At 40.7% G+C, this 15,717-nt stretch overlaps 1 protein-coding gene across 4 annotated transcripts; it reads left to right on the top strand.

Annotated features, from left to right (window-relative positions):
• Nucleotides 1-491: 491 nt before the first annotated feature.
• LOC133379629 (transmembrane protease serine 12-like) lies at nt 492-15,464 on the top strand. Of its 4 annotated transcripts, none has more exons than XM_061615282.1 (6): nt 812-1,171; nt 2,959-3,020; nt 6,285-6,486; nt 12,537-12,802; nt 13,723-13,865; nt 14,811-15,464. In XM_061615282.1, exons 2-6 carry the CDS (start codon nt 3,017-3,019, stop codon nt 15,048-15,050), a joined length of 855 nt encoding a protein of 284 aa, XP_061471266.1. In that variant the 5' UTR covers nt 812-1,171; nt 2,959-3,016; the 3' UTR covers nt 15,051-15,464. The 4 variants fall into 4 exon arrangements, with proteins under 4 accessions (XP_061471263.1, XP_061471266.1, XP_061471264.1 ...); XM_061615280.1 differs by having other exon boundaries at nt 812-1,235; XM_061615283.1 differs by having other exon boundaries at nt 817-904.
• The last annotated feature ends 253 nt before the right edge of the window (nt 15,465-15,717 follow it).

Genomic DNA, 15,717 nt, shown 5'->3' with positions numbered 1-15,717 from the left:
CTTTGCTCACGGCCGGAGTTCGATTCCAACAGAAGGAGGAAGTTGAATCTCTGGTAAAAGGGGTCGAGATCCACTCAGCCTTCCATCCATCCGTGGTCGGTAAAATGAGTACCTGGCATATGCTGGGGGGTAAAGAAAGGCCGGGGATGGAACTGACAATCCCACCCCATATATACGGTCTGCCTAGTAAACGTCGCAAGACATTACCCTAAGAGTCGGAAACGACTAGCACTACAAGTGCGGGGACACCTTTACCTTTATCTTCTGAAAGCTAGAGGTGCATTCTGTCGGCGATCTTTTAACAGGATTTAAGCAGAGTAACTATTGGAGGTAGCAGATTCATAGCGTCGCCATAAGTTGTAATTAACTTGAAGTCACACAACAAAAATCGAGTAAACATTCCTTTCTTGCTCAGCTCATTTAGCTTCACTTTCAGAGGCTTTCATATATTTCTTTTTCTTTCCTTTATGTCAACACCAGGGCAGCACAGACCATGGTATTGAAAAAAAGGGAGGTTTTGCCACGGCAAGCCTTGAAAGAAGTCGGGCTCATCCTGCACGCCTCACTTTCGCACCCCGTGCAGATCCCATCTCCCAACACTATTTCCAAAGCAGGCCCCGCCTTGTCTTAGGGATATAAGACGGATAATAAACATCCTGTTAAGAGAGGCGTAAATCAGCAGCCCGAGACAGCCGCGCGCCACGAGGAACTTCTCGCGCGAGGCCACTCTCCCATCCGTCACGTGATGGTCAGCGTTACTCCCGCCGCGGGAAGGGGGAGTTGATCGCCATTTGTTTTCTTCGACGGACGATGCGGCGGTTTTGCTTCGCACCCATATTGGCGCTGGTTGCGCTGCTGTGTAAATCCCTACCCAAAGCTCTGTCGTCTGTGGCTCCTACACACGGTGCGCGCGGCTTCCTCCCTGCCTTTCACGGTGTGCTGGGTGGTCCGTTGGCGTCGAGAGAACTTTGGGCCGGACAGGTTCCTTCACGCGTTAGGCGCTAGGCCGCGAAATGAACTGCGCATGCACCCTTCCAGTGGTGGGAGGGGAAACTTCTCCAAACTACTAGCCCCTGCAGACTGCGGGTTCAAGAGGGTCACATTTTGGGCGCGAAATGCGCAAGACGCAAGTGTGCCCAACCACTGCGAAAGTCGCCCATATGGAATGAAGGTGGCAAATGCATCTCGGAGGGGGTTGCGCGGTGGGATACTCGGCAGACTCTTTCCGTCCTGAGGTTACTGGGCTCTTCTAAGTTAAGTGGGCTTACTGTTTTGCCAGAAGGTCGAGACACGTAGGACTGCCGCTGTGAGAAGCTGCTTAGGGGGAGAGGGCGACGAAGTCTCTTTCCCCCTCTTCCTGGCACACGGCGTTGGCCACAGTATCTGGTGGAGTTTAGGTCCCAAGGGAAAGGTCCTGGGGCTCAAGCCTGCTTGGAAGCACCCACGTATACATAGAAACACATGTTTTGTATAGGAAAGTTTACTTTGTCACAGTTCAGACTAATAACATTCTTCAAATAAGCATTTCAGGACAGCACTAGCAGCATTTATTTTGAGGTTCTGTTTATTCTTTTTTAATTTTATTGCTCTAAGGGAGAAAAAACTAAAGTGACACAGAAGAGTATCAGAGTACAGATTTAAAAAGTATATCAAAGGATAGAATAAAAAGTATTGCAGTTCAGAAATGTTAACATTTTTCATTATCAAATAAATGCTTAATAAATATAATGGTTTGGAAAAATAATTGAATTTGAGTTATGGTTTAACAGTCTTCTAAATTATCAAATAATAATGACATAGGATGAAGTCAATCTCTATCCTTAAAGTTCTTAACTGTCATTTAATGTATTTCATGATGAGGTCCCATGCAGCCAGTGTTTCTTTATACTTATGTTCATTCTTCTCAGCTTGTCCCTTTGTAAGCTCCGGAAGAGAGAATTTCCATAATTTGTTGAGCAAAAGAAAACCTCAGTACTTTCATGCAACATGCACCTCATTAAAAAAAAGTTTTAAAAAGTTAAAATGAATCCTATACTTAAACCGACAATTTCAGTGCTGGTATTGAAGGTGCCTAGTTCAGACTTCTTTAAACTCCAGTTTTTCCCCTTTTTTGCTTTCTGCATTGAAGTGTAGGAAGAAAACAATTTGGTGAACTAAGAGAAAAGGGCAGAGGGCAACAATAAAGTTAATCCCCTACTCCTACTTTATAGATAAGATTTTTCTTTTGTAAACAGCAGGACCCCTCTGAATAGTCTGCAAGTGTATTAAGAACATAAGAAGAGCCTGCTGGATCAGGCCAGTGGCCCATCTAGTCCAGCATCCTGTTCTCACAGTGGCCAACCAGGTGCTTGGGGGAAGCCCGCAAGCAGGACCTGAGTGCAAGAACACTCTCCCCTCCTGAGGCTTCCGGCAACTGGTTTTCAGAAACATACTGCCTCTGACTAGGGTGGCAGAGCACACCCATCATGGCTAGTAGTCATTGATAGCCCTGTCCTCCATGAATTTGTCTAATCTTCTTTTAAAGCCATCCAAGCTGGTGGCCATTACTGCGTCTTGTGGGAGCAAATTCCATAGTTTAACTATGCGCTGAGTAAAGAAGTACTTCCTTTTGTCTGTCCTGAATCTTCCAACATTCAGCTTCTTTGAATGTCCACAAGTTCTAGTATTATGAGAGAGGGAGAAAAACGTTTATCTATCCACTTTCTCAATGCCATGCATAATTTTATACACTTTAAGGAAGTAAGGGGAGGAAGAGGAGGAATTGTCTTTTTCCCTGCCCTCAAAGCTATGATTCTAATGGTGTGGACCGACCACAGCAAGATGTGTGCCCCAAAAAACTGCTAATATGTGAAAAGTCCATTGTCATTCTGCTTATAGCGTACAGTGTAAAAAGCAATGATTTTAGAGCACTAGGAACCTTCATGAAATCTAGAAGCATCCTAGGTGTTCTCTTTTCAGAAAAATGCACTCGCGGTGGGGAGGATCGCGCAGGTGACCAACAGCAGGAAAGGAGGTGATGGGTAAGCTTTTCCTCTGTGCTCTGTTTTTTGCAATCAAAACTTTCCCTCTTACCCACTTAGAATCATAGAATAGTAGAGTTGGAAGGGGCCTGTAAGGCCATTGAGTCCAAGCCCCTGCTCAATACAGGAATCCAATGTAAAGCATACCCAAAAGGTGGCTGTCCAGCTGCCACTATAGAATCATAGAATAGTAGAGCTCTCGCTTCTCTTCAACGCTACTGCTGTAATTTAACTTCAGAAACCCTGCTTCAAGACTGCATTTTCCTACAAATAAATTTATAAAAATCTGGTTTGAACCTCAGTGGATGTTAAATAGTGCTAAACATGTTACAGTTTGCTTCATTTGTATAAAATAAATATTTTTAATATTTTCTGGGTGGCTCACATAAAAGCTATAACAACAATAAATACATAAACACACAGTTGAGATTCTGTTGGTGTACCATCCATATTTGGTGGAAATGCCCTAAGGCAGAAAATTTTTGGATCATGGTGACTGAAGTGATAAATGAAGTTTTTCAGCGCTTAAATAACAATGAACATATTAACATTTTTATTAAATTAGATGAAGTATAGTATACAAAAAAACAAACAAGCCAGATACAGGTGTTATATATACTCATGATAGCATGGATATTATACATTAAATACTGGAAGGATTCCAGAAAACCAACCAAAGTAGAACAGGAATATATGGAAGCAGTTGGAGATATTAAAGCTAACAATGAAACTGCAGGAAAAATGTAAGGAAATGCTGACTCGTTTGGTACATGTGGTTAACTGTATTAAACAACAACTAGGAATTTCAGAAATGGGGATTGATAGCACGCTCCTGTGTAAAAAAAAGGATAAGATAATGTAAAAGACTATTAAATTGAAGTGCCTATGTTATTCTTTTAGTCACTGGTTTAATTTTATAGAAGTCAAGCTACACATTGCATAAAAATCACAAGGCTGTGACCCATTAAGCCAAACCTTGGCTTAGCACAGTGCAGTGTGATAGCAAAAAGGACCAGGGAGCAGCAAAGCCACTGCAAGCTTCTTTCCAGGAGCCCACATGCTCAAGCAATCCCACTCTAAGCCATAGTTTGGGTTAGTGTAACAAGACAAGGTGTTAATAAGATGACAGCAAAATGAACGACCAAAGAACTTGGGAACCAAAAATGCAAAGTCATCACTTCATACTAGCTTAATTTTGTTAGGCAAAACTGCATCATGCAAAGTTAGAAAGGGCCATTTTATTAGGTTTGTCAATACTCTCAAGATGGTGACAGTGTAAGAAGAAGTAACTTAGCAACGTAAAGTGGAGCACAGGTAAAGTGTTCCAATTCAAACTTAATGTTGGCTTAAATTTTAATCATCTTTTTAAGCATATCTGACTAGTTCAGTTAGGCTCTTGTGCACTTTTAGAAGCAAGCCATGCAGTAGTGTACTGGCAAATTCAGAAGTGTAGGGTCCCTTCATAATAGTCATAGCCACGCCCCCTTCTAAGATTATATAGCCTTCTAAGATTATAGAACAATCTGGCCAGGCCTGAGTATTGCTTTCTGCTTCTCTGTCACTGTCAGAGATATTGCTTGAATTACTGAATTCAGTGTCTATATGTTTATCCCCTGCTGCTACTAAACCACTTGATGATGTAGATTGGATGCTATCATCAGGGTTCACTTTCTCTTCTTCTGCAATTACAAACTTCTCACTCTCCACAATGTGTTTTTTTGAAGAAGGAACTAATATTATTATTATATTTATTAAATTTATATCCCACTCTTCCTCCCAGTAGGAGCCCAGGGCGGCAAACAAAACACTAAAAACACTCTAAAACATCTTAAAAACAGATAATATATTAAAACAAAACATCTGTAAAAACATTAAAATAAAACATCGTTAAAAACATATTTTTAAAAAAGCTTTAAAAACATCTTCAAAAGCAATTCCAACACAGATGCAGACTGGGATAGGATCTGTATTTAATAAGGCTTGTTGAAAGAGGAAGGTCTTCAGTAGATGCCAAAAAGATAACAGAGATGGCACCTGTCTAATACTTAAGGGGAGGGAATTCCAAAGGGTAGGTGCCACTACACTAAAGGTCCTGCTTTCACTCTGGCTCCAGTCAGCTGGAAATGACAAGGAACCAAGTTAGAAGACTTCTTAGCAGCTAACACATGCTGATTGGCTCATAGGATTCTGAAGACATAGGGACCCTGCTGGAACCTGGCTCCCAAAAAACTAAAAGGTCTGACCCACTTAGACCCTGCACAACTACACCCCTGATAAATTAATTTTAATAGTGGAAATATTTAGGGTGAATTACCTTTGCAAAAGCCTTCTGTGCACAGAGTTTTTATATAAAACCTATTTTCCACTCCGGGGCACTATAAAAAAAATCAAATGTATACCCTAATTTCTAGAAAAAGGATATTTTTCTGCTGTTTTACACAACCTTCCATATAGCCTTACAGAAAGTTTTAGATACTGCACACCTTTGCCTTGTTAATGTGGTTTTCTTTATGCAACTGAACAGTTTTCTATGATTAAAATAATAAAAAAGACTTCTGGGCTTGCATTAAAAATGTATCATAATCATGTAAAAAGGGAAATGAGTTTTCATGCTAATCTTGTAAACTGGATCTTGAATGTAAATGGGATTTTGAATGTTACTGTGATGGGGACCGTGATGCTTCCCTTGGGTGGGGATTTGAATTGAGCCTTTTCAGGTTGGTGCTGCAAAATTAAATGGAATGAGATCTGCTCCTTGACCTCTATTTAAACTTTACTTCTCCTTTATCATTTTGTCTGGACAATAAACAGACCTGGATCTGCTGCAAGTCTTCTCAGGCTTCTCTTTGAATCTGCTGCAGAATTGTGAACCTCTGTCAGATTTCAACTTAGACTTGCTGTTTGATCCAGACTTTCTACTATGTTATCATATTTTTCATTAAGTATTTTGTTTTGTAATAGAAAGTACTCAGCTTGTTGAATTGTAGTGCTTTTTTCCCCTATTCGTTCGTGTTTGTGTGTTTTATATACCTTTTTTAACAATACTTTTAAAAAGTATTCTTTTGTATCTCTTCATAAACCCTTATTGTACCTTCAGGCTTGCACAGTCTCTCCAACAGAACGTGATCCAATAACAGAACTACTGTGTCAAACTGATAGTTTGAAACGATGGCTCTAATGTGCTGTGTTACTCCTGAATGCTTGCTGTGTTTCACCGAACTCTTAAACACACTGCATTTCATCAGTATAACTCTTGATTTCTAGAATGTGGAACAAGACCTCTTGTGGATGAGACAGCAACAGGGATGCGGATTATAGGTGGACATGATGCTCAGCTGGGAGCCTGGCCATGGCAAGTTAGTCTGCAAGTTCAATCCCCTAATGGATTTTACCGCCATATATGTGGTGGATCTTTAATTAATAGCAATTCAGTGTTGACAGCGGCACACTGCATTAAAACAACTAGGTATGTATATTTCTGTTCTAAATCTCTGTCAGTTTTATGTCTGAGGAATAGGTATTAATCAAAAAAAGCATTGGCTAAATTGTGAAGTCTATCTACAAGAGGTGATCTGGAACTAAATGTTTCAGTACATCGCTAGCCCTTAACAGGAGTGTTCTGGTTCATGTCTTCAATCAGCCTGGAACAGGAGCCTTGTATTGCTGGTCATGGCTTAGGGGTAAAAGGAATGTTTCAGGACAGAAAAGAAAAAAGACATTTGTCTTTCTTGCCCTTTTGAAACCTTCCCCTACTATGCTATATAACAGTGGTTCCCAATCTTTATGAGTACAGGACCCCTTTATAAGCTAAAAAAATTTCATGCCCCCCCACATGATAATTGTAATTTTAGTCTCTGTTAATTGAGAAAATGCTGTGTGGCAAAATCATATATCCAGATATCCCTTTCCATTAAAAGCTCCCTGCAGTCAGGGAGGTGCTGCTTTCTTTTCTTAATCAAAGGTCAAAATCAAATTGGTATCCTCTCCCCCCCCCCCGGTCTGAAGATGTACAGTCCTGGCTCCCAACACCAGTGGATTACAGTGTTGGACTAAGAACCAGGTTCAAATCCCCACCCAGCCATGAAGCCTACTGGTGACCTTGGACCAAACACAGTCTTTCAGCCTATCTCACAGGGTTGGGGTAAGGATTGAGCAACTTTAAGGAAAGGTGGGATATCAGTGCAGTAATAGTTAAATAAAGACATTTCTGCTGCAATACCAGCAGTGTTGTAGTCGTGCAGGGTCTCAGGGTCTCTTAGACCCTTTACATTTTGGGGAGCAGGGTCCCAATGTCTTCAGCATCTTCAACGTCCTAGAAGTCAATCAACATGAAAGGGAGTGCGTTAGCCACTGATAAGAATCTTCTAACATGCTTCTTTCCTGTTGATTGGAGCCAATCTGAGTGCAAGGAGGCAAGTCAGCTACGGAGGATACTCTTCTCAGTGCTAACACTCTCCTCTTTCATGCTTATTGGTTCCTAGGCATTAACAAGGATCTCATTCTCAACCCCACAGCAAAAAAATGGGGAGGGGCATGGCTGTGATTAACATGAAGGGACCCTGTATGTCTGAATTTGCCACTACACTACTGAATACCAGCCTCAACCAACCCACTGAACTTTTTCTTCTTTCTTTTTTTTTAATAATAATCAAGAAGCAGCAGTGTGTTGGTGATGGAGATGCTAGATTATGCACTGCAGACAACAAGGTGCACAGATTGAGGAGGGGGTTAGTGCTTTTAGGCCTTGGGATGATCATCAGAACTGAGGACTTTGTTAGCGTGCACTTGGAGAATGAAAGCGGAGCAGAAGATAGATCAGAGAGACATACAAACACACCTGCCCCTCCTGCAAGCAACTGCAGGCATGCATGCATTCAGGCACGTTGGGGGGGGAGCCCTCAACTGCCACAGCATCTTGGAGAGAGAGATTGGGGGATGGAAGAAAGGAGGGACACTGGTACACACATCCTGTGCTTCCTCACTGCTTCTTGGCTCTGTCTGGGCTGAAGACGACATCTGGATGGCCTTGCAAATAAGAATTTTTAAAAGGAAATGTCAACGAAGCAGGAGCCAAGAAAGGCAGGCAGGCCAGCTGCCAGGCAGGAAGAAGGAAACAGCTTCTTTCTGCTTTACGAAAAGCCCTCTTTTCTGAGCAGCAGCAGCGGTGGTGGCAGTACAAGGAGACGAGAGATGGTGATAGTAATCCCCTCTTCCTGGTAGCTCCACCCTCAGCCTCCTGCGTCTGCCACGTGTTTTATAGGCAGACACCTGCCCTTGACATACCAGAAACGCAATCTGCCTCTTCACCAACTCCTCCCCTCTTGTTTGGGGCAAGGGGAAGGTGTCATCTGCAGTGTCAGTGGGGAGCAGACAGCACCCAGGGAGTGAAGAATTTTTACAATAAATAATTTATTTCTTTACTGTTCACTGCCCCCTCAGATTACTTCGTGGCCCCCAGGTTGGGAACCACTGCTATATAATACTAAAGCTTTCATATTCTGGGTTGGCTGCCAGACAACTTGAACATTTCATTTAATCCAGTCCCTGTAATAAACTCCTGTAGGAAATGCAAATGATCAATCCTCCCCTCCCCTCTCCCTGTGGTCAGTTTCACCCATCCTAAGTATGATTGCAGGGGAGTAAATTCCACTGAACTCAATACGCATGCAAATGATCAATCCATTCTCGTCATACTTGCACAGGATCCTATTTCTTACCTCCTGGATTAAAAAGCAGAGAAATTCACTAATACGGGAGAAAACCTTGCAGTTTAAGAATGTACCTATAGCCCACAGATATTTCTATCAAACTTTAAAAAGCAGGGAAATTGGGCAGCTATAGTGAATGCACCAGGGGAGGAGGCCTGACCTCCTCTCTGAGATATTGTAATGTCCTACAAATTGGTCAAAATGCAAACACCATTTGGGTTGGACTTTCACAGTCCAATCCACTTGCTGTGTAGCTTGGAAGAATTTGGTAACGTGCCTCTGAGCATATGGTGAGTGGTGGCAACACCTGCAGCCAGCCCAAATAACAAACAAGACATGTGCTGTGCTGATCTTGTTTTAACAGGGAGGAAGCAACTGTATTAAAACAGTTAATATCGTTCAGATAGTCACTTTAAATATGTTTGATTTACTTTGCAATTTTAGTGAAGTTTCCTATAGTAAATCATTTTCTTTTGCTTCTGTTTCTGTGAATATGCGAACTACAGCAACACTAAAAAAAAAAGCTCCAAAAACAATTGTGGAAGAATGGCACTGACTGTTCTGTAGAATAGTCTCCAGTGAACATAAGCAGTGTCTCAGTTTGCACAGGATAAAACAGTGGGAGGTGAAATATATTCTAGCAAAATTCTAGACGTGCTCTATGTTTTTAATTGACCATTTCCACCTTTCCTTAAGTGGAGTAGTATTAGCATAGCAGGCTAAAAACATGCATCTTGGGCAGGCCAAGTTTGTTTTTTCCAACAGCTAGAGTCATTGCTTAAGTAACAACATATTGTAATCAGTCTGATTTTACATCAAACTGCAGTTTCAGATTCAACTGTTTATGCACCCAAATAGAAATAGAGCATAACCACCAGTCTGAAACAAAAAAGGCTATCTTCACCATCATATAACATTGACCAATAAAAAGGCTTTGAAATTAATAAAAATTTGACACAGATTTCTAGGATGAATAATGAGAGAAATAAAATTTTCTAGGTTAAATTCTCTGTAGAAACATTAGTAACACAGAAAAGAAGCAAAGAACAACAAACATACAAAAATGTAATTCTCCGTCTTTGGAGATGGCAGGTCTTGCCACCACTCACCATATGCTCAGAGGCACGTTACCAAATGCTTGCTACACCAGAAGTGGATTGGACTGTGAAAGACCAACCCAAACTGTGTTTGCATTTTTACAAATTTGTAGGGCAGTACAATCTCAGAGAGGAGGTCAAGTCTCCTGCTCCCCTGGTGCATTTGCTAGAGCTACCTAATTTCCCTGCTTTTTAAAGTTTGATAGAAATATCTATTAGCTATAGGTACATTCTTAAACCGCAAGGATTTTTGCCTATTAGTGAATACATACTCATTCGTTGGGCTCTTCTCACAAGATTTGTTAGTATTAGGTCTGACAACATAGGAGTAAGCTATGTTCACATCAGGAGTTCAGTGCTCTAGGAGTATAGGAGTACTACAAAGACTTTTTAAATGTTCAGACAATTTGCAACTATACAATGCATCCTGCTGAGCTCTTAAATATGTTTTGTTTGTAGGAAGGAGTAACTATTTCAACAAAGAAAACAGTTTTAACTGAGGCAAGCATGTTTTATCAGACAAATAAATACAGTAGTTTCAGATTTCAAGCAGGCTAATATTATTGTAGGAAAACACAGGGGGCAGTGAGCTAACAAACTATATATGGCCAGCTTCAAGGTGTACCGTATTAGTCTCTTCACAATTTGGATTCCTGCATTGAGCAGGGGGTTGGACTCGATGGCTTTGTAGGCCCCTTCCACCTCTGCTATCTATGAAAAGGCAATGTGTAGTGGTTAGAGTGCTGATCTAGGAGACCAGGTTTCAAAGTCTTACTGGCTGTGAAGCTCACCTGGGTGGCTTTGGGTCAGACACAGTCTCTTAAACTTACTCATAGGGTTGTTATGATGATAAAATGAGGAAGGGGAGAAGCATATACGCTACCTTGAGCTCCTTGGAGGAAAAATGGGATATAAATAAAGCAAGCTCCTTGGAGAAAAGGCAACATGTAAATGCAACAATAAAATATGAAATAGATGGTATCCTATTATGCTTATAGCCAGCATTTTCTACAAGATGCTCTGGGTAGTAGCATACATGGTTCTTCATCCGACCATTTCATATTCATAATAACCTTTTGAGGTAGGTTAGGTTGAGAGTGTATCACTGGCCCAGGTTCAGCCAGTGAGCTTCATGGGTGAGTGAGGATTTGAACTTAGATATTCCCAGTCCTAGACTGACACTTCACACTGCCCGTTTTTAGTTAGCATTTGCTTGATCCTCCATGGTAGATCAGTCCATGTGTGATCATATATGATGAATGAGAGGGCAGCTCGAAATAACGTAAAAGTCTAGAAAATGATACAAGAGAGAGCAGAAAGAGGAAAGGGAAATGGGGGCAGGACTAAATTTTCCAAAGAATATGCTGTTGCTGCAATTATATAGACTTTGGCCGAGTGGGGTATGGGGCATGCAGCCGGTCCAAATCGAACAAGATTGGTATTGACGAAAATTTTGAAAGAAGTAGTAGGCTATATTTAACACTGATGCAGTGCTTCAATTTTTATTGTACTCCATATATTTTATCTCAATAAACAAGTTAACCTAAGTTGCCAAATAGGAGGGTATTTTCAGTTCTGGGAGAGAGGTGAACAGTTTTCAGGGATGGGGGCTTACTGATAAAAACAGCAGCATCTCCCCCATCCCCCAGCTTGCTTAAAACAATTTTTCCCACTACTTCAAGCAAAACTGCTGCCATCAGTTGCCAGGTGGGCTGCTACATTTCCCCAAAATGCCTTGACTGGAATGACATTGTGATAATGATGTGTTTCAGTTGTGGTACTGCAGAACACGATGACCTGCTTGGCCACCAATTGTAGCAGCTCTGCACCTGCATGAGGCAGCTCTCTCCACCAAACTAATTTTTCTCCTCCCCTTTTGCCCACCTTAACCTTCCCCTCAGTTTGCCTGAAAATGTTCTAGAGAACCCTTCAGATCAGAGCCCACCTTAATGAGTCACTGTTGCCCAACAGCTAGGATGATCCGTTTTTTTTCCAACACAGCTAGACCCATTTTGGATTCAGTACTTGGAAGTTCAACAGAATTTACCTGTAAAAGGATCTTCTGGATTTTCACCATAGGCTCATGTTTTAAAAGAGCCTGATATCATGGAAGATTATCTAACCCACTTTAAATATAAATGGCACCTATCTTTTCTTTCTTACGGCTTCAGCTTTGCCATGCTGTTTAGAATGGCTTGTACTCAACAGGCCCGTGTCCACACACAAAATTATCTGTGCAGTTCTTTGCATGGATGAACAATCTTCGAATTTTCTCGTCAGTTCCTAAAAAAACCTGCTTTTAAAAATTCTGAATAGAATTTCCAAAGAGGATAGTTGGCATCATAAAACAAATCTACAGCACTGCTCTTCATCCTTGAGTCCCCAGATGTTGGACTACAACTCCTTTCATCCCCAGACAACATGGTCAATTGTCAGGGATAATGGGAGTTGTAGTCCAACATCTGAGGACCCAAGGTTGAAGAACAGTGTTCTACAGAATGACACAAACTCCTGCACTATATTTACTGAAGAGTGTGCTATGACAAGATTCCAAGTTTGTTATCTGAGTGGATCCCAAGGTGGTTGTAAGAGTGTAATTCTTGAACTGATTTGTGTTACATGTGTTTTCAGCTTGCTTTGCTGTTACTCTCAAATCTGAAACAGCACTTCTGTAGTAATTACTGACCCTACAAAGGATTTTATTGTCCTAGGAATCCAGAATTTTGGAGGGCTGTGATTGGCTTACATCATCTTTATAAACAGGACTCTCATACTGTAATACACAAGGTCAGAGCTATCATGGTCCATTCTGATTTTGAATGGGGCACCTTTGAAAATGATGTTGCCTTGTTTAAACTTGCCAAGTTTGTCAAGTACAATGACTATATTCAGCCCATCTGCTTACCTGATATTCCTCCTATCTTGACTAATGACAGCCCGTGTTACATAAGTGGATGGGGAAGCACACAAGAGAACGGTAAATCTTTTATTTTTCCTTTAAACTAAACTATTATTAAGAGTGAAAATTGGGTTAGTTACCTCAGGCTGCAGTCCTGAACATATTTAGCTGGAAAGTAAATGCCATTGAATTCAGTGCAACTTACATTGGAAGAACATGGATCTTCAGAACAATGGCCTTGTCATGGGCACTTGTATGGCTCTATAATATGCTAACATCTTTATGAACACTTCCTCAGCTCCTGCCCCCCAAAGCCTCTCCTCTACCTGAGGATGCTTCCAGATGGGTGTAATTGTGGGTTCAATGTTCATACATACACGTTTTTGCAATGTCCACACAATGTCACTGGTATCAAAATGCCAGTCTGCATTTTTCCCATTTAATTCAGCTGTACCATTTCCAGGAAAAATCTGACACGCAAAAACACTTGTTGCCAACAGCCCATTTGTAATATTAATCCCCTGTCAGGAACTATCCTGAGATACATTGATGACATCTTTTATTATCTGGACTCTTGGACAGGAAGCACTTGAGCAGTTCTATGAGGACTTCATTAACCTGTGGACCAGTCTATACCAGAGATTACATTTCAGGACACTACTATGCAGCTACATAGCAGAAATATAAGCATCACCTTATATAGGAAACCCATTAACTGCTACACATACTTACATGCTTCAAGCTGCCCAGAACACACAACAAAATTCACTGTGGTGTGTTCTCAAGTGTTGGAGAAGCATTTGGAAACAAGACACAAGTCATCCATGACGATGTTGGGAGTCAAGAAACAAAGTCCTCTTTTAACAATGAATATACATTCTGGTTCATTAGGCTCAGGAGAGTGGTACTGGCCCCAGAGCTGCCAATACCTATATTGTCCTGTACATTCAAGAACATTAAACAAAAGTAACAAAAAAAATACTCTGTGTTTATTATAGGTCATGCCGTACGCATATTACAAGAAGCTGAAGTCGATATTATTCCACAGAAAGTCTGTAACAGATTTGATTGGTATGGTGGGGCAATATCATGGAATATGCTTTGTGCTGGCACCGAAACTGGGCTCATTGATAGCTGCCAGGTAAAAGTCCACTTAAAGACATATTGGCCAAACTTATTGTCATGTGGTTGCTTTGTAAGGCGAAGTAGCAGCACAGTAGTTGGTCACATTGGGAAATGTATATTGGTTAATGTCATTTGCGTGATAAAAAGGACATTAGAAGAGTCAGTAAAATTCAAGCGATATCATAATTGCATATTTCTCATTATTTATAATGACTAATATGCCTTATGCACTGCAGGAAAATAGAAAACTTTAAATCCCATCACCGATATTTTTAGTAACTGTTATTTACCTCAGTGAAGATTGTAGGTTAGCTAAGGGATGGGGGTAAGAGATAAAAACAGAGGAACTTTACAGAACAGCCAGAATGTTTATTTCTTCATTCGGAACACTTGGATCACATTACTTCTATCCAAACATTTCAAAATATTTATTTGATTTATATCCTGCCATTCCTCCCAGTAGAAGCCCAAGGTGGCACGTGAGGATTGTTCTTCTTAACTCCTGTGTACATAATACGCTGTTATGATAGCTAAGATTGGATGGATCGTCATGCACTCCTGGTTCTGGGTATATAGGCTAAATTTCTGGGTAGGTTTATTAAGCTTGTGTAGCTGAAATTCCCAGAATATCTATGATCACTTTTTGTAAATGTCCTAATGGTAGTTAGTGCAGTTCAACCAATGCATGATTACTCAATTCAGCTTTTCCAGATTCACCCTCATTTCCTAGCAATCTGTATTTTCTTTTGGTTATTAATAATTTTGTAAATATTTTCAAGATATTTACTTATTTATATGCCACGTAATTGCAAAGCTCTCTGGGAGGCTTACAATAACATGAAAGGTATTGCTCACACCTTGTATTATCCCTATGCATTGAGGAAAATTTTGAAAGAAGTAGATGGCTATATGTAACAATGACGCATCACTCAAATTTTCATCTTTGTTTTTTATGTTCCAGGGAGACAGTGGTGGTCCTCTGATGTGTTATTTCCCAAATGATACCAAGTATTATCTGGTAGGAATCACCAGTTATGGCGTTGGCTGTGGCCGACCAAAACTTCCAGGAATCTATATACGCACAGCAAATTACAGAAGTTGGATTCATTCACACCTTCTTGACAAAACAACCACTGTGAGCTTTCCATTTGTCCTGATCTCTTTGACTACTGGGTGGATTACCTTCCACCTTGTTCTCTAAAGAGGCAAACTTTCCTTCCACTGTACAAATTGGTTTTTGAATTTATTTCTTCCTCTTACAAACATCTCTCTTTAGCAGATCCTAAGCTGCCAATGCCATGCCCTCACCCTGCAATGTGGCTTTCAGCTGACTACTGCTGGCAGTAACTTTCTGACTGACTGACTGACACTGAGGCATCTGCCAGGGCAACCTCCGCCCCCTCAATGTCAGAGGTGATTACATGCCATCCAACCCTACCACCCACATCAACAAGGGATGTGTTTGTGTAAGGATTGCATTGTTAATCTGGAACCCATCCTTTATTTTCAACAACAAACGGGCTTTGTAATCTTTTATTTCATCTCCTAAAGTGGATTCAAAAATATATTTCATCCTTAATTTAAATATATAAACCAAAGAGGCACTTTTCATTTACATATGATTTATGGGCTGGTAATTACATTATGACAATTGCACTCTTCAAAATGGGCTAAAGAACATGGGCTGAAAACAAATAACTTAGCATATAATAGAAATATTTTTTATCTAAGTAGAGGACTCTTAATTCATGGAATTCAAATGATTCTACTCCAAATATCTATTTTTGTATTCTGGAAAAAATGTGCATGACAGTTGCCTAATGCTTCCATACTTTCCCACAACATTCTAAAATAAAACATATTTTGAG

Source organism: Rhineura floridana, chromosome 3 (genome assembly GCF_030035675.1).
Source record: "Rhineura floridana isolate rRhiFlo1 chromosome 3, rRhiFlo1.hap2, whole genome shotgun sequence".
In the NCBI taxonomy this organism is placed as follows: domain Eukaryota; kingdom Metazoa; phylum Chordata; class Lepidosauria; order Squamata; family Rhineuridae; genus Rhineura; species Rhineura floridana.
Note: the sequence above shows the minus strand (reverse complement) of the source record. Positions and strands in the feature narration are given on the sequence as shown.